At 47.0% G+C, this 20,729-nt stretch overlaps 1 protein-coding gene across 1 annotated transcript in view; it reads left to right on the forward strand.

The window, feature by feature from the left end:
* Positions 1–722: 722 nt before the first annotated feature.
* The window catches only part of HDDC2 (HD domain containing 2), a 55,495-nt gene continuing 35,488 nt past the window's right edge, over positions 723–20,729 (forward strand). Inside the window, exons 1-3 of the mRNA XM_029596535.1 lie at positions 723–850; positions 16,306–16,427; positions 17,742–17,844. Of these exons, the coding sequence (XP_029452395.1) occupies positions 782–850; positions 16,306–16,427; positions 17,742–17,844 (294 nt within the window). The 5' untranslated portion in view covers positions 723–781. The remainder of the gene's footprint in view (positions 851–16,305; positions 16,428–17,741; positions 17,845–20,729) is intronic.

Below are 20,729 nucleotides of genomic sequence, written 5' to 3' on the forward strand. Positions count from 1 at the left end.
AAATTATGCACACAACCCGGTTTTGCGTGAAGGTGGAGTTGGGACAGGGATATGACTTACATGTATATTTTTGTATTTTCAAAAATAGGTACGTAAGTTACATCCTATGGGTGGATAATTCTGGTCATCCCTGCCCAATTAGGGAAGGATTTGCAAAGCAAATGTATGCGTATTAGTCTGCATGTACATTGTTCACAGTGAATATGTATCCCCACTGCTTTTCCTGATCTGCATACAGCTTTTTGCATTCAGCAGCTCTGCACCCAAACTATGGCATAAAATCCCACAAGAGCTATGCATGAAATTCATATATCATGCATGATTTAACTTAAAATTCCAAGCTAGCCTCAGGAGCATTTTTGTCCAGGAGGAAGGGTGACATGCCTTTTACTGGTTCAATAACTGTAGCAGCTAGGAGCTTGCTTACAGTAATTAGCTGATGTTGAGGAATGCACATACTGCCTCATCCAGCAGGGCTAATTTAACAACGGTGAAACACAACCAGGTGCACTCTTGTAGCGTAACAGCAATAAAGATACCAGATCCTCTATACTCCGTACAACTAAAGAAGGAAAAAAATTAATAATAAAACTGGCCCATGAAGGGAAAGCTTTCAGGAGCCAATCAGAAGCGGGCTTACATCTACCTTGCGAGGGCTTCCAAAGAGGGGAGTTGCAATTGGCCGGGCGAGATGCTCTGCTCGGATTGGGTTTCCCTTCCCGCGGAGCCGGCGTTGCCGTGGCTGCTACTTCCTTCCTCTCTCCCTGCTCGTTCTGCGCTCATGGCCGCGCCAGCTGCTGGCGGGGTGAGGAGCTTGCTGCAGTTTCTGAAGCTCGTGGGACAGCTGAAGGCAAGTTGCCCTCGTTACGTTTGCTTTGTGCGCTTCCTCCTGTGCCGAGGGCGCGCTGCTCTTGCCCGCGCCCTGCCGGGGTCGGGGCTCCCCCGCGGGAGTTACTGTTAGCAGAGCTGCTGAGCAGCCCCCGGGCACACTGGGCCCTATTCACTGGGGAGAGCCTGAAAATCTGACTGGCTTTGGCATTACCAGGACAGGTTTGGGAGCCACTACTTTAAAGAAGAAAAGTTTTTTAAGGGGTTGGATTGTGAGAAAGTCTGGACAGTTCTAAGGCCTTGTCTATTGGGGAGCCCAGAGTAACACATGCTTGGGGGTTTGTTTTTGTGGCCTGAACTGGACTTCATTCTTCTCTGGACACCGAGAGCACCAGTGAGTTCTTCGTCTACCATTGGCTCCTCCACCTAAGTGCCAGACTGGCTAAGGCTTTTGATATATATATATATATATATATATTTTTTTTTAAAGCCGCCGGGCTTATTTTGCAGTAAACCTACTGAAAACTCCCTTTCACATGCCCGGGACAGAGGTGCTCAAAAGCAATGGGATTAAAGCTGCAGTTAGGTGAGAAGAATTCTCTGCAATTGGCTCAAGCGGAGTTTTTATTCCCCAGGCGTTGCAGAAACCGGCGACCGACAGTGGCTGCAGCTAAGGTTCAAGGTAGTGGATGCTAAAGCAATGCTCCGTTTCCTTTTCCTATCTGGGAGTATACTTTCAGGCTTTTATCTTTGTGGCCGCAACGCTTTCCCTCCTTGTCAATACTCTCCCCCCCCCCCCCCCCCCCCCCTCTCCCCAAGTTAAGCACATTTTATTTTAACTCTCCTCCCGATGCTTTGGCTTAATGTTAGTTTACTGCATCAGGAATTAAAGTTGCTTGCTCGTTAGAAAATTGTACTGAATTTTAGTGTAGTTTCAGCACACAGCTTTCTGCAAAGGCCTGGCTTTTTTTTTCTCAGTATCTCTGAAAAGGAGATATCAGAGCCATAGGCTAGATGCAATAATGAAAAATAGGACTGGCATACAGGGGTCTGGGACGAAAGAAAGACAAGTGAGGGAAGACATCCCGCCCCTCTTTTTCACCCAACTTCCCTTTTCTTTGTGGTGTTCTGTTTGTCTCTTCAAATGGCAAAATACTCAACTGACCCTCTTCAGGAAGCCCAGACCTTAGTTCTGAGTAAGAAATTGGCCATTTCAATTCTGTAACCAGCCAGTATAAAAATCCAGTGCAGTGCATTTAGACGGAAATGATACGGTACATTTCCACAAAGGAGAGGTACTCTGGAGAAATTCAGTGCCAAATATGAAATAGTCCATGCATAATATTAAATTCTGCATTTATTTTTAAAAATAATATAGTATAATCACAGAGTAATCATTGAAACTGGAATAATAAATAACAGTAGTAGAAGAGTATTTTTTATTTCTATTTCACCTTTTATGACTGTCAGCAGCTTCAAAGCAGATTACGTTCAGATACTATAGTTATTTCCCTGTCCCCTGAGGGCTCACAATCCGACAGGGTCATTCATCAAATCACGTTAGGGCGTTTTTGCAGGCGTGAGGGCCCTAATACCTGCGATAACGCCAAAACACATGCGATAAACATTGCATCGTGAAATGCATATGCAAATTTGAAAAATGTATTCAGATGGGAAGAGTTTGGGTGGAGTAAATGGAAATGAGGGCTATTAAAACGTTGCATGCAATACCATAACAGACGCTATTGCGGGATTTAACGCGAAAAATAACTACACCTTTTTCCTGGCATTATGCCTGCGATAGCTGTGCGTTATGGCTGAAACAGGATTTGTGATATTTATGTATTGCAAATCCCGTTTCTGTAGGGGAGAGAGAGAGAGAGCCTCTGTGGAGGCCTGCTGATTTGTGGACTTTTAATACCACTATAAGAGGGGGCATTATGAACTCAGGGTGAGGTTGTGGGGTGAGTTGGGTTTTGGGGGGGGGGGGGGGGCAGTTTAACATGCACAGTCATACGTACAAACAGTACGGTTACCAGCACTGAAGATTTAATGTGATTTGGAGTGATGAAAGGTGAAAGAAGAGTAGATTTGTAACGTGTTCTCTCTCGACTTAGTTTGCACTGTCTACCTAGCTGCAATCTCTAACTCACCCCACAAACCTCACCCCGTTACTAGTGCCTCCTCTTACAGTGGTATTAATAGTTAACTATTTTATGAGCCTTTACAGAGGCTCTCAGCCTGTTGGGTATCTTTTGCAGTGTACCCTCGTAAGTCTGGGCGTGCAGGTTGCATGAAAGCCCTATGCAGTGGAAGGACAGCAGGCTATGTGTGCTGGAGAGGCACAGGACAATTGGGGTAAATTGCATGAGGTGACAGCTGGTACTGTAATGCACTGTAAGAAGGGTTTCTGGTTTTCAGGGAGCTCAGAGCTGCAGGCAGTGCTGACATCTTGTAGATATCAATACTTGCGGTAACACAGCAGTGTTTGTGAGTGCTAGAGGTGTCAGCAGTTGAAAGAAATTTAGAAATGCCCACAGCTCATCTTGAGTTCCCATATTGCCAAATTAAAATCCATAAAAGCCAGAATGCCTAAATGTAGACAACTAGACCACATCCCAAACTACTCTTAACTGCACCACCTAAATGCCTCCTCCATTCTTTACACACTAGCTTATTTTTGCAATTCCACACACACAAGCCCACTGGGCTCAAGCTTGTCACCCCACTCTCACCCAACATACATTTGATGCAGTCCAGCTTGTCCCTCCAGCCCACATTCACTCTCTGCGCTTCGGCTTGCCCTCAGACCCCACCCTATCCCACACACACTATGCTCCAACTTGTGTGTGTGCTCCGTCTTTCCTACACCCTCTCAAGTGCACACGGTGTGTGCTCCAGCTTATCCCCCACCCCACAGCGTATGCTATCTCTTCAAGTCCCTAACCTCAATTTTTCCCCTCGATACTTAAGTCATACCCCGCCTCTCTCCCTTCTCAGCACATCACCCTCCAAAATTTTCCCCTGTTCAGCTTGCCTGCACAACATTCTTTCCCCCCCAACAGCTAATCTCCAGCTGTCCCACTGCCACCAGTCAGTCAGTTTCCAGCAGAGCCCCCGTCTGTACTAGTCTGTTGGTCCTCTTCATCTTGTTTCAGTGCTTGCCGCTGCAGCCTCCGGAAGAGCCGTTGCCTTCCAGCACTGTACGGCACCCGGTGCATTTGAGTTCCGTTGGTGCCGAGCTTCCCCGCCGTTCTTGTGAGAGCAGCTCTGGAGTTCAGGCAACCTGCAGCTCAAAAGCAGTGAGAACTACATAGTGCCAGAGGGCAGCAGCTTTTACAGGGGCTGTAACAGCAAGCACTAGACACAAGCTGAGGGGGGATTGATAGATTTCGGGGGGGGGGGGGGGGGGGCAGAGTGAGTTAGTAGCAGAAGGGGAGATTCGGTGGCACAGAATTCCCCCAGGAATAACAAGGAGGAGGCAATAACTCTCTACAATTTTTTTTGAGACTTCACCTGGTGTATTGTGTCCAGTTCTGTAGTCTGTACCTCCAAAAGGAAAACTTGTAAAAGTTTAACAAACTTCTACATTTTTCACATTCTGCTGTCTAAAAAGTACAAATCAGAATGCATTAAAGTAGGAATTTGTGGCACTGAACTGCACAATGTACTGTACACTTTCATCTCAAAAGAACAATTATAGAACTATCTCAAACATAAGAATAAAAATAACCCCAAATCGAAATGTATTGCATAAGTCTTCACACCCCTTGACAATACTTGGTGGAAATGGCTTCCTCAGCAATCACATCCGTAAGTCATTTAGGGTAAGTATCTACCAACTTCTGCACAGCAGGTTGGTATGGTTTTTGTCCATTCTTCTTGGCAGGACAACTCAAGTTCTTTCAAGTTGGTTGGGGATTATCTGTGGACCGCAGTCTTCACGACGATCCACAGATACTGTGTTGCATTTTGGCCTGGGCCTTGACATTCACTTGCTTTTGCTTTGTACTTAGGATTATTGTCTTGCTGAGAGATGACTCTGCTCGGCAGCCTCAGGTCTGAAGCAGATGGGGAGAGGGTTTCCTTCAGGGTGGGCCTGTACTTTTTGCACTGTTCATCGTCCCCGTGATCATCTTTGTTGATGCAAAAGATCCCAACAACAACAATGCTGCCACCAGCAGGGTTTACTGTACGGATGGTGTTTGCAGGGTGATGTGTGGTGTAAAACAAAAGCACATCACTTAGCACGGAGACCAAAAGGTTCCACTTTGGTCTCATCAGGCCACAAAACCTTCTCCCGCAAGCATGCAGTGACCTCTAAAAGTTTTTTTTTTTTTTTTTTGCAAACACCATGTGGCACATCGTATGGCTTTTCTTCAGCAATGACTTCCTTGTTGCCACCCTCCCATACAGGCCATGAATGTGAAGTAATCTTGAAATCGCCAGGGACCTCTGTAGTTCTTTTAAAGAAATCTTGCCACCTCACAGTGATCTTCTGCAGTAGTTTCCTTAACCAATGGTTACTGACTCCGGAGGATGGCCTGATTCCAGCAGTGTCTTGGCGGTGCTGAACTGTTTCTGTTTTACAATGATGTATTTATTAAACACATTGAAATTTTCTTATAGCCTCTCCCCAGTCTGTACGCTTTGAATAAAATTATCCCAGAGTTCTTGTTTGGCATGTCCTGATCTTTGCTTCATACAACAGAAATAGCTTGATTCTTCATCCAGGAGCATTCAAATCACAGCTATTGTAACTGCACACAGTTGAGCTCTATTTAACTTATTATGGGCCTTTTTAAGGTGTGCTTTTTTTTTTTTTTTTTTTTTTTTAACTAGAGCTAATTTGGATTTGCTATAACCAAGGGTTCTGAAGAATTCTTGGGGTTTTTTTATTCTTAATTACTTTTGGAATATTAATTATTCTTTCACAATGAAAGTGTGGAGTATGTTGTGTGGATCAGTGAAACAAACTTAGGCCTTAAATCTTATCTGATAGGGCATTTGGGAGAGATCCTGGTAGCCCTTCCCCAGATCGCTCCCACTCTCTCTACAGCGCCTTGTAAAAAGTCTTCACACCCTTGTACATTTTTTCCTGTTCTGCTATCTAAAAAATACAAATCTAAATGCATTAAAGTAGGAATATGCGTCTGCTAGAGGGGGGAGAGGCATTCCAAAAAAATATTTTTTTTCTATTGTAAAAGACTTTTTTCAAGAAGAACTGTTCTGTAGCAGCAGTGGCTTTGAAAATTGCCCATCCTGTGCCACTATGAGCATGGTTTTCCTCACTTTAGGAGAGGCGTTCCTGGGTCAGAGCTTGAAACAATGTGCGTATGTGTTTCAAATGGGGGGGGGGGGGGCAGTATCCGCAGGAAAAGCATTTGGAGGCTTGTGTGGGTGCATTTTCTTATGCAATTTTCAAAGGGAAAGGTTTTCCTCTGAAAATGAGCAGTGTCTGCAGATACAAAGCAGCCACTGTCTGCACTTCTGCCCTTATGTTCAATGGAGCAGTTTTATGATGTTTGCTGCCTTTAACTACTATGAAAAAAAACCATACAAACAATGAATGAATCAATAAATACTTCGAGGCAATAAATAATATGCAAGATGCAAAATTGTTGACAGTGGAAAGGAAATTCTAGAACATAGGCTCATGGCATGAGACTCAAAGGAGGTAGATTCAAGAATAACAGGAACATCAGAAACTCTTCCTTCACAGAGAAGAGTGGTGGCTGCAAGGAATGGCCTCCTAGTGGAGTTGGTGCAGACAAATGGAGCCTTAAGAAAATCTGGGATAAGCACGGTGGATCCTTGGTTGAAGGAAAAACAGAGATCAACTGGGGTCTATGGCAATGAGTAGCATAAAAGGGCTTTAGGGTCCTGTTTCAAGGCTGCTCTTAGTATTTAACCACTTCAGTGGATCCTGAGCTGTGCCTCCTCTGGCTGGATTGTAGCCTTTCTTCATTACATTTGAGCTCCAAGGAGTTGGCTAACAGTCATTGAAATTTTTCCTTCCTTGCATAGGGGTGACATCCAGGCTGACTAGAACATGGTGCCTCTCTTTGACCCTGCTAATCCTGGATGTTGTGCCAGCCTGATGCGTGGCAAAGCAAGTTGGCTGTTGCAGCTTTGGTGCTGCAGCTGAGCTGGCTCCACACTGTAATGCTGTTGGAGGGGGGTATTATGCTCAAACATTTATGTTAAAATTAATGAATGCAAGATTTGTTTTCTGTAATTTGAGGCTTGATGAGAGAAACTCTTGTTCCTGCACAGTAGTGCTGCTGCCCACACTGAACTGGGTGCTTCTGCTTCCAGTTTCCACAGTATGTTAGAAAGCAGCTGGGAGCCTGACTCCAAACTTATCAAAAATAGCTAGCTGTGAACAATGCCACAAATCATGTTGGATAAAAATACTGTTAAAAGGCCAACCTTTATTGAACAATTGTTTATGAAATTCAATTGATATATTTAACGAATTTTTAATTTTTATAAGAGACAGAGACCTCAGAACTGGTAAAACAGGTTAGTTAACCAAGTTTTTTTCAAGACCAGTAGGTTCAATCATAAATCTCTATATGTCTCTTTTCTAAATTTTTGTTAAAAATGTTTTCACTCTTAGAGAGGAGTAATTTAGTAGATAATTAAATCCTCATACATTGTGCCATGAATCGCTTCCGCAATGAATTGCTTCAGTGATAAATAAACTTTTTTTATGATTTCAACTATTTCAGCGGCAATGAATTTTTTTGGCCGCTGACCATCACACTGTTTATGAAGATTTTATCCAAAAATAATTTGTTAGTTCGAAGCCCATCGTTAATAGGTTTTATCAAATGAAGGACAAGACTATTCCAATGAATCTTTGTCCTAAAAGCAGTTGCACTTATCTTAGGACTTGTGGCCGTTTTCTTTTTATGCCTTAAACAAGTCTGTGCTGAAAGTCCCCGCCAACGTTAACGTTTCGCTTAACGCTTCCTCAGGGCGAGTTGGAACTGTCTGTGATTCAAAACGTGCAGGCTTCAATTGAATTTCATACACAATTGTTCAATAAAGGTTGGCCTTTTAACAGTATTTTTATCCAACATGATTTGTGGCATTGTTCACAGCTAGCTATTTTTGTGGGAATATATTGGACACTAGCTGGTCCCTGTTTTTGTTATTCCAAACTTATCAAAACAGGAAATTTTCTCCTCCTGAGAGTACAGTATTCTCAAGATATCTACCCATGATTAATACTTCTACTCCATTGATTTTTTTTTTTTTTTTTTTTGTCAGGCTGGTTGTTGCCCCTTTTAGTGTACAGAACTATAATAATGCCAATTCCCTGTACGTACCTAGATCAGTCCAGACTCCTGGGATTTGCCTCTCCTCCAGCAGATGGAGACAGAGAAGTTTTGACTGACACTGCTGCTTATGCCAAGGTGCCACCTGCAGTCCCTCTGTATTTCTGTCTCCAGCAGATGATGGAGGTGCAAAACCTGTAGTCTAGAAGAAAAAAAAAAGTTAAATTACAGTGTGGAGCCAGCTCAGCTGCAGCACCAAAGGAAAAACACACCTCTACAGCCTCACAGGAGGTATTCAGGTTCCGGGTGGACTCTCCCCCCCTGGTATTAGAAGCAGAGGGCCTCCGGGTCGGGGACCTTTGATTAGCCCTCATCTATTTGGCACATGGCAGGGTTTATACCGGAGGACCCGGCTCACTCACCCTTCAGGAGATGGACAGAGCCTGCTACCTTTTTCAGGGAAGTGCTTCCTTTAAGTTTTATTGAAAAAAAAAAAAAAACAGACTATCCCCGCGGGGCAGCAGCGTGCTTTCCAATGTGCTCTTGCTCCTCTTCACTTGAGCGGCTCTCCGGCAGCTCCTCTTCCTGCCTGCTCTGCCACATTTTTTTTCTTGCCAGCAATGTCACGTGGCATGGCCTGTAAATCTTGTGGCAATGTGCATGCTCCTTTCGTGCAGCGGCCTGGGCTCCTCGGGGAGCTGAATGGCAGTTAAATTGAGCGGGCGCCGGGGGCATGGTCTGTTCTCTCCGGCACGGCAGTCTTCTGAGGACCCCTTCCTGCTCAGTGCGGGAACGGAGGCCATTTTGTTGGTCTTTATGTCCCCACGGGGAGGGGGAATCCCCACCACTGTTGTCGCTGCAGGCTGGGGCCTTTGGAGGCCGATCTTGTCCAGGACTGTGTTTTCCAGACAGGGAGGAGTCTGAGGAGGGTTCTGACACATCCTCCTCTCTTTTTTTTTTTTTTTCCCCAAATTCATTCTCCTAATGCATAAGGCTTTTAAGGCCAAGAAGACAGCTAAGTGGCATGTGGACAAGGAGGTCCCTCTCAAATCAGTGAAGGGGGCCCAAAGGCCCAGCAGATTCTGCAGGCTGTGTTGCTCCTGCCTGCGTTGGACAGTTCCTCTGAGGACTTGGCTCATGAAGACTCACTTGGGCAGATCCCTCCAGGGACTGATCCTGATCTCGGGGATCATGGTACAGAGTGTTCTTCATTGCAGGAGACTGCTGTAGTGGGGGATGATCCCAAGGTGGTCTGACTCTTCCGTAGAGAGGATCTAGCCCCACTTAAACCTGCGGTTCTGGATGAGTTGGATATTGACTCGCCCAAGGAAAGCTCTGGGTTGGGTGCAGTGGACCCCGTTATGGTGGGCCTTAGAGGCTCTACCAGGTTTTTCCCATTTCATAAGTCTGTTATGGACTTGCTCTTCCAGGAGTGGGACACTCTGTATACAGGATTGAAAGTCAGTCAGGCCATGGACAAGCTGTACCCACTACCGGAAGAGGCTTTGGATCTTAAGGTGCCCAAGGTGGTCACCGCGGTTTCGGCAGTTACTAAGAAAATGACCATTCCAGTCACTGGGGCTGCCATACTCAAGGACCTTCAGGACAGGAAGCTGGAGTTGCATCTCAAGATCTTCGAGGTTTCGGCTCTGGGAGCACGAGCTGCTATGTGTAGCAGTTCTATGTTGAGGGATGGTCTTCGCTGGGTTCAGCAGCTTCAGCCAGATAAGCCCTTGTCTCTTGAGTCAGTACAGGCTGGTCGGTTGGAGGCTGTAGTGGCCCATAGTGAGGAGGCACTTTATGACCTTCTCAGAATTTCTTCCAGAGCCATGGTGACAGCAGGCTCCTCTGGCTGAGGAATTGGTCAGCGGACATTTCCTCTAAGTCGCTGCTGGGTTCTCTCCCTTTCAAAAGAGGCTTGCTGTTTGGGAAGGATCTGGAGGACATGATCAAATCCCCTCTGAGAGAATAAGGTCCATAAGCTTCCAGAGGACAAGTCGAAGTCTAAGAACACCTTCCCCGTTCGCTCTCATTTCCGAGAAAATCGAAAATTCAGGGCGTCAGTCGTCTGGGTCCTCTGAGACAAGGCTCCGGTCAATCCTTTTGCGGGTGCCAGTTGAGCAGAGAAGGCACGTCTCAAGGATCAAGGGGGAGTTAAATCCTACAAATAATGAGGCCGGTTCACTCCTCAGTTCCAGTAATAAGGGGTGGTTGGCTCTTTTTTTACGAGGAGTGGGCCAAAATCACATCAGACTAGTGGGTCTTGTGTAATTAGATACAGTTACACTTGAGAATTTGCTTGGTTCCTGGTCTCCCTGTGTTCTATGAATAGAAATGGTTAGTGGTGTGAGACGCTGTCTCAGCAAGTTAGGAGCCATTGTTCCGGGGCCTCTGGGCAAGAGAGGAACAGGTCGCTAATCCATCTATTTCATTGTTCCAAAAAAGGAGGCCACGTTCCGCCCAATCCTTGATTTGAAGAAGGTAAACGCGGTGCTGAAAGTTCTGTGCTTCTGCATGAAGACTTTTCGGTCCGTTATTGATTCGGTACACAAAAGGGAGTTCCTAGCGTCTCTGGATTTGACAGAAGCCTACTTGCACATTGGGATCTGGCACGATCACCAACAGTATCTGCGGTTCGTGATTCTGGGGCAGCACTTCCAGTTTTGTGCTGTGCTGTTCGGACTAACGACAGTGCCTAGAACCTTCACCAATGGTGGTGGCAGTCCTACGAAGAGAAGGGATCTTAGTCCACCCCTACCTGCACGACTGGCTGATTCGAGTGAAGTCAGCACCCCTGTGCCAAGTGGCCATGGACTCAGTCCTCAAACGTGTGAGATCTTTGGGGTGGATAGTCAACCTGGCCAAGAGTCATCTGATTCCTTCCCAAAAGCTGGAGTTCCTGGGAGCCTTGTTCAACACGACGGTAGGCAAAGTTTTTTTCTTACCGAGCAGAGAATTTCCAAGTTACAATCTCAGTTTTGAGTGCTTCGGGACAAACTGTTACCGAAGGTCTGGGATTACTTGCAAGTACTTGGCTCTATGGCTTCCATCTTGGAGTTGGTTCCATGGGCTTTTGCGCATAAGCAGCCTCTGCAGTCAGCCTTGTTGAGCTGTTGGGATCCGAAGTCCGAACTTTTTCATCTGCCTTTTTACCTCACTTAGCTGGCTCGGGCCAGTTGTGGTGGCTCCTCTCCGACAAGTTACGCCAAGGAGTGGATATGGAGGTCCCATCTTGCATGATTGACCACAGATGCCAGCCTTTCCAGTTGGGGGCGATCTGTCAAGGGAGCTCTGCACAGGGTCAGCGGAGGAGGAGGCTGCCTGGTCGATCAACCGCCTGGAAACCCGAGCTGTGAGGTTAGCCCTGCGGGCCTTCCTTCTACTGGTGCAGGGGAGGTCGGTGAGAGTGCTGTTGGACAATGCAACGATGGTGGCTTATAAATCACCAGGGTGGCACCAAGAGCAGAGGAATAGCCCAAGAACTCATCTCCTGGGCAGAGCTGCACCTGGAGAGGATAGCAGCTTCCCACATAGCAGGCACAAGCAATGTTCAGGTGGATTTTCTCAGCAGACATCAACTGGATCCCGGAGAATGGGAACTGTCAGATGAAGCATTCCGACTTCTTTGCAGCAAAGGGAACACGCCTTGTGCGGACCTCATGGCGATGTTTCGCAATGCCAAGGCCCCACGGTTCTTCAGCTGCAGTGGGAGACAGGTGGAGAAGGAGTGGATGCCTTAGTTCTTCCTTGGCCGTCGGATATGTTCCTCTACGTGTTTCTACCCTGGCCGCTGATCGGCAAGGTCCTCTGTTGCATAGAAATTCATCTGGGCGACGTGATTCTTGTGGCCCCAGAATGGCCCAGGTGTCCATAGCTGGTCAACCTAGCGGTGGACGGTCCTTTTCAGTTAGCTCACCTTCCACATCTTCTGCGTCAAGGTCCCATGTTTTTGGATCAGGCAGATCATTTTTGTCTAGCGGCCTGGCTTTTGAGAGAGAGCATTTAAAGAATAAAGGTTATTCGGATGGTGTGATTGCTATCCTCTTGCAATCCAGGAAAATTTCCACCTCGCTGACGTATGTCAGGGTGTGGAGAGTTTTTGAGGCTTGGTGCTTGGATCACCAGATACAGCCTACTTGGGCCTCTGTGGGAGATGTTTTGGTTTTTTTTGCAGGAAGGTCTTGTTAAAGGCTTGTCTGTTAATTCCGTGAGGGTTCAGGTGGCGGCCTTAGGTTGTTTCCAAGGTAAGATCCGGGAGGTTGCCCCGCGGTGCATGATGATATACTGCGTCTTCTTCGGGGACCTAAACATCTGCGTCCCCCGGTTCGGAATCTGTTTCCTTCCTGGACCTTTAACTTGATCTTGAGAGCTATGTGTGTGCCCCCATTTGAGCCATTAGCGACTCATAAGCATCTTACTTTGAAGGTGATATTTTTGGTAGCCATATGTTCTGCTCGGAGGGTTTTGGAGCTCCAGGCCTTGTCGTGCAGGGAGCCCTTTTTGAGGATTACAGATATGGATGTATCCCTAAGAACGGTTCCCTCCTTTCTGCCCAAGGTTGTGTCCTCTTTTCATGTAAATCAGTCGGTGGAGATCCTATCCTTTCCAGGTTCGAGCTCTGCTATGCCTCATTCTCAAGACTTATGGAGGTTAGATGTTAAGCGGGCACTATTGAGATACCTTGAGGTGACTAACAGTTTCTGCCTGTCTGATCATCTGTTTGTGCTGTGGAGTGGCCCCAGGCAGGGTCATAAGGCCTCTAGGGCCACTATTGCTCAGTGGTTGAAAGAAGCAAATAGTTAGGCTTACATTGCCCAAGGGCATCCAATTCCCATCGGGCTTCGGGTGCATTCCACTCGTTCACAGGTGGCTTCCTGGGCCAAACATCAGCAAGTTTCGCTGCAAAAGATCTGTAGAGCAGCTACTTGGAAGACTCTGCACGAATACTTCAGCTCTGTGTTCACTAAAGAAGACCCTGGAGAAGGACCATCTCTACACAACAAGAAACTGGAGGGAAGCGGAACAGAGGAAAATCCATTTACAGTAGATAATGTATGGGAAGAGCTAAAGAATCTGAAAGTGGACAAAGCCATGGGGCCTGATGGGATTCATCCAAGGATACTGAGGGAGCTCAGAGATGTGCTGGCGGGACCGCTGTGCGACCTGTTCAATAGATCCCTAGAAACGGGAGTGGTGCCGAGTGATTGGAGAAGAGCGGTGGTGGTCCCGCTTCACAAGAGTGGGAACAGAGAGGAGGCTGGTAACTACAGACCGGTTAGCCTCACTTCGGTGGTGGGAAAAGTAATGGAGTCACTGTTGAAAGAGAGAATAGTGAACTATCTACAGTCGGGAGAATTGATGGACCAGAGGCAGCATGGATTCACCAGAGGAAGATCCTGTCAGACAAATCTGACTTTTTTGACTGGGTAACCAAGGAATTGGATCGAGGAAGAGCGCTCGATATCATATACTTGTATTTCAGCAAAGCTTTTGATACGGTTCCGCACAGGAGACTGGTGAATAAAACGAGAAGCTTGGGAGTGAGTGCCGAGGTGGTGACCTGGATTGCAAATTGGTTGACGGACAGAAGACAATGTGTGATGGTAAATGGAACCTTCTCTGAAGAGAGAGCGGTTTTAAGTGGTGTACCGCAAGGATCGGTGTTGGGACCGGTCCTGTTCAATATCTTTGTGAGCAACATTGCGGACGGGATAGAAGGTAAGGTTTGTCTTTTTGCGGATGACACTAAGATCTGCAACAGAGTGGACACGCCGGAAGGAGTGGAGAGAATGAGACGGGATCTAAGGAAACTGGAAGAGTGGTCGAAGATATGGCAGCTGAGATTCAATGCCAAGAAGTGCAAAGTCATGCATATGGGGAGTGGAAATCCGAATGAACTGTATTCGATGGGGGGGGAAAGGCTGATGTGCACGGAGCAGGAGAGGGACCTTGGGGTGATGGTGTCTAATGATCTGAAGTCGGCGAAACAATGCGACAAGGCGATAGCTAAAGCCAGAAGAATGCTGGGCTGCATAGAGAGAGGAATATCGAGTAAGAAAAGGGAAGTGATTATTCCCTTGTACAGGTCCTTGGTGAGGCCTCACCTGGAGTACTGTGTTCAGTTCTGGAGACCGTATCTTCAAAAAGACAAAGACAAGATGGAGGCGGTACAGAGAAGGGCGACCAGGAAGGTGGAGGATCTTCATCGGATGACGTACGAGGAGAGATTGAAGAATCTAAATATGTACACCCTGGAGGAAAGGAGGAGCAGAGGTGATATGATACAGACTTTCAGATACTTGAAAGGTGTTAATGATCAAAAGACAACGACAAACCTTTTCCGTAGGAAAAAAATCAGCAGAACCAGGGGTCACGATTTGAAGCTCCAGGGAGGAAGATTCAGAACCAATGTCAGGAAGTATTTCTTCACGGAGAGGGTGGTGGATGCCTGGAATGCCCTTCCGGAGGATGTGGTGAAGACCAGAACTGTGAAGGACTTCAAAGGGGCGTGGGATAAACACTGTGGATCCATAAAGTCAAGAGGCTGCCAATGAAGAGTGGGTGACTCGCCAGAATGATGGCTACTGCCTGGAGTCAATACCCTTATTAAATAAACATCCACATGCTTACTGTGACTCCAACATCGCTCTAAGCTTCAACAGCAAGAGGAAATGTGGAAAAAAGGATTCGCACTCACAAAGAGGGGAGTAGCTGGCTTGTTACGGCGGTTACTACCCCAAACCAAATAAACCTGTTACTTCAATTTCAATGCATATACAGCATAGTTCTCTGATTCAACGGCAGGGGAGAAGAAAAACTGATACTTCACACATCCAGCAGAGCTCTCTGCTTCAACGGCAGGGGAGAAGAAAAGAGGGTTCGCACTCACAAAGCGGGGAGTAGCTGGCTTGTTACGGCGGTTACTACCCCAAACCAAATGTGCCTGATACTTCACTTTCGATGCACATCCAGCATGGCTTTCTGCTTCAACAGCATGGGAGAAGACTGATACTTCACGCATATCCAGCATAGCTCCCTGCTTCAACGGCAGGGGAGAAGAAAAACAACCGATAAGGGCTGTATAACAGTCTGGGTAAAACAAATAAGCATGGGTGTAGCTTGCTTATTGCGGCGGCTACTACCCCTAACTAATCAAGCTAGACATTTCACTTGGATGCAGCTCCATCACTGCTCTCTACATTAAAGGTGGGGGTGGAAGGGAAATAGAACCAAGAGCTAAGAGAAACAGATAAGTATGAGAGAAAAAATGTGTGAAGCTTGCTGGGCAGACTAGATGGGCCATTTGGTGGTCTTCCGTCATTTCTATGTTTCACAGCTTTGCCAGACATTACCATCTGGGTGTCCAGGCTCCAGACACTAGGGGCTTTGGTAAGAGTGTGCTTCGAGCAGGACCCTCGAGGTCCCACCCCGGGTAGGGAAGCTTTGGTACATCCCAGGAGTCTGAACTGATCTGGATACGTACAGGGAAAGGAAAATTTGGTTCTTAGCTGCTAATTTTCATTCAGTCCAGAGTCCCACCCAGTGAGGGATAGGGCGTCCAGGAGAGCCCGTTAGATTCTTTCTTTTCTTTATCTTTATTCCGTATCTACTCTGAAATAAGGTACAGGTTCATGTTGGTTGTATGCAAGGTTTTGTTTGAGCTTTTACAGTTCCTTTCCCCACTTTTCTGTTTGGGGAGGACAAGTTTGTTTATTACTCTTTTTGGCTTGGGTACAGTTCAATATTGAGGGACTGCAGGTGGCACCTTGGCATATGTAGCAGTGTCAGTCAAAACTTATCTGTCTCCATTTGCTGGAGGGGAGGCAAAACCCAGGAGTTTGGACTGATTTGTGGTACTATAGGAACGAAAATTAGCAGGTAAGAACCAATTTTCTGTAGTTCACTGTGTCTAGCCAGTAATCATTTAGGGACTTAGTTGAGAGATGAGCATAGATAGAGGTGCCATGCAAGCATGAACCTTAAGTGCACAAGATAATTGTCATAGATACAGAATTCCTGCATTCAAGAGCTTACAGTGCTAGTTTGAAGGTAGGGAGTTATGACTTGCTCGGTCACATGGGGGCAGGTGGAGAATTGGTTTTGCATCAGCATCTCTAGGTTTTCTCTGCTCTTTGTTCTAAGTACTATTCCACCCCCCATGAGGGATTTTATGAATTTCTTTCTTTCTCAGAGAGTCCCCCGCACAGGCTGGATCTATAGGAATGTAAAGAATCCAGAGAGTGTATCGGATCACATGTACAGGATGGCAGTCATGGCTTTCTTAGTGGAGGATAAACAGCTAAATAAGGACAGGTGAGGATCATTCCTTTATATGTACTGGGGGGAGGGGGAGAGCGGGATGGCAGGTTTCACTCTAACATGGGACTTCCAGGAAAACTTTAGTTGCCACCAGGGTCCAATAACAATAATCCTATCCTGCTGCGGGGCTCCACTCATCTCGGCAACCCTGAATAAACCACCTTTATGTGGGGTATTAGGCCTGATCCCTGCTGCCTGGTACATACTGCTTCATCAGTTTTATTGCAGTACAGAGGAGGATTGTTACTCCATCTAGGATGTGTAGAATCTCTCTACTGATGTCAGCAACAGCTGGAACTGGGCAGAGAAAGCTCATGGAGGATAGCCATGGTGCTATCAGAGGGCTCCACAGGGCTCCAAAAATATGGTCCCATGGTTGCCAATGACAGCCAAATACTTCCAGATGGCAAAAAGCAGCCTCCATAGCTACAGAGGAGCTTTCCTTCCCTATGCCACGTTTGCCTCCCTCTTCAAACCCCCAAACAGGAACCCGAGGAGCAGCTGGCTGCCCATCATTTCCCTACCCAACCCAGTGGGTAGGGAAATGATGGGTACCTACCCATTTCCCTACCCATAGGATGACCTACCCATTTCCCTACCCAACCCAGTGGGTAGGGAAATGGGTAGGTCCTTCCTCCCTGTCTAGGTCACATTCAGAGGCCATAGGAGCCTGAGATGAGGATAGATTGGGTATCAAGTCAGGGTTGTGGTGGAGAGAGGATCAGGGGCTCAGTTTGTAGAGTGTAGTGGTAAAAGCTACAGAAAGGCATATACAGAAGACTTGCAATAAAGAAAAATAGGGTGATATGTACAATAGACCCAACTTCCACACCCCCTTCAGAGTATTCCAGGTCTACCCTCTGCCTTCTCATTGGTTGATAAACATTCTGCATTCTATAAAGGTGTAATACTGGCACCTTGGATGGTAAAGCTCAGCTTTCATTTATTCAGAAGCAGCAGCTGTAGCACTTCACGTTTCCGATACTAGGCTGGCCTGACAGCTAAAACCAGAAAGGTAAGGGCAGTGTGACGAGGTTCCCTGAATGCCCAAACCTGCCATGCCATTGGATACCTTTTCTCAGGTCTAATTGGGTGAGGTGACAGGCCAAAAATAAGAAGCAACCTTCCGCAGGTCACCCAAGCTTTGTGTGACTGACAGCCAGATAATATCTTTAGCACACAGCTTGGGGATAAGAACGAGGAAGCTTGATGACTACAGTATAGGAAGATGCTGCAGGGTGGGCCAAATGGTCTTTATGTGATGATGACTTGCATTTCATGACTGTGCGCTCTCTCTCCCCGTACCAGGTGTGTGCGGTTGGCACTGGTGCATGACATGGCAGAATGCATCGTGGGTGATATAGCACCGGCCGATAACATCTCCAAAGAAGAAAAACATCAGCGAGAGAAGGTTGGTATTGAGGCACACACTGAGGTCAATATTCAGTGAGCCGCTGAGCGGGAAAGTTTTTATCCAAGTAACTTTAACTGGATGTTAGGTGGTACTTGCTCAGATAAGGTAGTCGGATAAAGTTATCTGGCTAGTGATAAATATCAGCAGTATCTGAATAAAGAGAAACTGCACCCTGGGAATGTTCCCAGTGCCTCCGCTTCTTATTCAGGTAAATTTTGGGTGGGTAACACATTAGCAGGAGAAACCTTTTTAGCCTGGGAATGGAGGGAAATATTCAAATCTTGGGTTTTGTCCATCTAACTCCAAAAGTTACCTGTATAAATCCTTTGACTATTGACCTCACTGAAGGCATCTCTGGGTACTACACAGTTATCCTGGGGTTTTTGGTTTTTTTAGGTCCATTGGCTTCCTTCTTTTGGGCTTGCATGTCAATTGGCTCTAGGTTTAGCTGCGTTGAGCCTTCGTTCATAGCTACTGGGAGTTTTCTACCAACTTTTACCTCTCACATTGATGGACAGCAGTCTTCAGGTTGTGTCCAGATTTTCGATTGGATTGAGGACAGGGCTCTGACTGAGCCACTCCAGGACATTTGTTTTTGTTTCTGAGCCATGCCGTATGCTTCAGGTCATTGTCATGATGAATGGTGAACATCTGTCCTGGTTTCAGCTTTCTTGTAGAGGGAAGTAAATTTTCCTCAAGAACTCTTCTGCACTATTCATTGACCCTTCTGTCCTGATAAGCGTCCTAGACTCTGCTGATGAGAAACATCCCCATAACAGGATGCTGCCACAACCATATTTCATAGTAGAGATGGTGTTCTCTGGGTGATGGGCTGTGTTTGGTTGGTGCCAAATGTAAAGCTATGCAATCTGGCCAAAAGGTTCTTTTAGTTTTGTTAGACCACAAAACCTTTTTGCCATGTGGCTACACTACCCCTGAGTTTTCCTTTGCATTCAAGGTGGGCTTCCTTCTTACCCACTCTAACATACAGGCTAGATTTATGGGTTTTGTTGTTTTTGTGTGTTTTTTTTGTAAAGATCTGTTTATTAAACCACCAATGACAGTTCAACAACCTCACACTTTGGGATACAAAATGAAAAAAAACAAAACAGTCCAATTGCATGAATACAAGAAAAAGAACACTTTAACAGTATCTGATCTTGTGGCTTATTATTTTACCATAATTTATAAAACAAAAAAAACCCCACACAATCAAAACACCATCCCTAACCAATCTCCAAATGCATTCCGACTCATAAACAACACTCACCCATCAGCCAGTATTTCCAGTTTACACAATCTAGAAGCTTTGTCCAACAGACTGAGCATGCCCAGCCTGCCGTTATCCACACGTCCACGCAAGGTCCCCCCTTCAATCTCTTCTTTTCCGCGGTGCAGTTGCCTCGCGGTCTTGGAGCTTTTCTCATTTTTTTTTATTTTCACCGATCGTTTTTGAATTCTGTTTTCCCTCCTCGGGTGCCCCTTTGTGGTTGGTGCCCCCTCGGCCTAGTAGGTTTTTTTTCTTACTTATTTTTCCATCTTTGCAATCGATTCCTGACTCGCCTCACAGTGACTGTCGGTCATTGACTGCACACCGGGTATTTTTATGGTGTCTACCGGCTTTTGGCAGTGCCCGCAGACCATGTCCATCACTGATCCGCTTGAGGTTTGAATCCTCTGCCTGGGTGCCTCGCACGATGTTCGTGGGTACTGTGTGATCAGATGACCCTGAAAGGGCATCGGGCATGCAACAATAAGATGGAGAAACGTTTTGGGGCTCCAAAATCTTCTCCTTCTCCTGTGTCAATTCTGTCGACACCGAGAGGGCGTGGGGAGCCTTTGGAGACAATTCCCTTTGCCAAGGATCGAGGGGGATGATGATTAATCCTCGATGGTCTCACCACTATCCTGGACGTGGTGATCTGCTTCCTCGGCACTGGGGAATGACCGAGCCAAGCACTGAAGGAAGTCCCACATGCATTGCCACCGGTCGCCATCGATGCATGGCAACAGTTCCTGGGCAGCATTGGTAGCTACTGAGCCACCACCGAAGCGACACCAGCCATCTGAGGCCCCATTCTCCGATGCCCCTAGTAGTCCTAGGCGTTCCCCAACGATACCAGTGCCGGGCACCATGCCGCCTCCGAGGAAGAGCTGGTGACATCTCGTCATCCTCCCTCAATCCTGGCCACTCTGGACTTTTAAGAGGAGTTAGACTGCAGGGTGCAGTCTGCGGTACTTAAAGCCCTCCAGGGCGTTGAGCTGCCTGCGCCTCCACCCTCAATGCTGGCACCCCTACTGGAGCGTCTGTATGTCCTCCTGGGCGCCCTTCTGACGCAGCCAGTGCTCGAGGGACGGTCTGTTCTCCAGTGGCCACCGATGCCCTCCATCGGAGCCTTCCCTATTCTCGGGTCCTCCAAGGAGGAAGATAGGCCAGTACTGTGTTTCCCCAGACCACGGTTCCCCGAGCCTGTGCTGAGTCCTTCCGGCCTTCTGCGGCCTCCAGTCCTCTTGATGCCAGGGGAACCATTGACTCCTGCAATACCCTTGAGGCCTCCGAAGCCATCAGAGCCCAGAGCTGATTCCCCTCACGGACCTCGCCCACAGCATACTGGTCCCAGTGAGGAGGGAAGGGACTTATGACCCTTGAGGTGAGGACTCCACGGACTCGCCCTCCATGTATTCGGAAGCCTCTCCTCCGGAGGAGCGGCACCAGTCGCCCCTGAGACTTGTCCTTTGCAGGGTTTGTCAGGGCCATAGCCCAAACCATCTTCTTCCAGCTTTTCACCGAGGAGGACGCACAACACGATGCTGGAGATTCTCCATTTTGTCGATGCTCCTAAAGAGATTGTGGCGGTCTCTATCCACGACATCTTTAAGGA

This window comes from Rhinatrema bivittatum, chromosome 3 (genome assembly GCF_901001135.1).
Source record: "Rhinatrema bivittatum chromosome 3, aRhiBiv1.1, whole genome shotgun sequence".
Taxonomy (NCBI): domain Eukaryota; kingdom Metazoa; phylum Chordata; class Amphibia; order Gymnophiona; family Rhinatrematidae; genus Rhinatrema; species Rhinatrema bivittatum.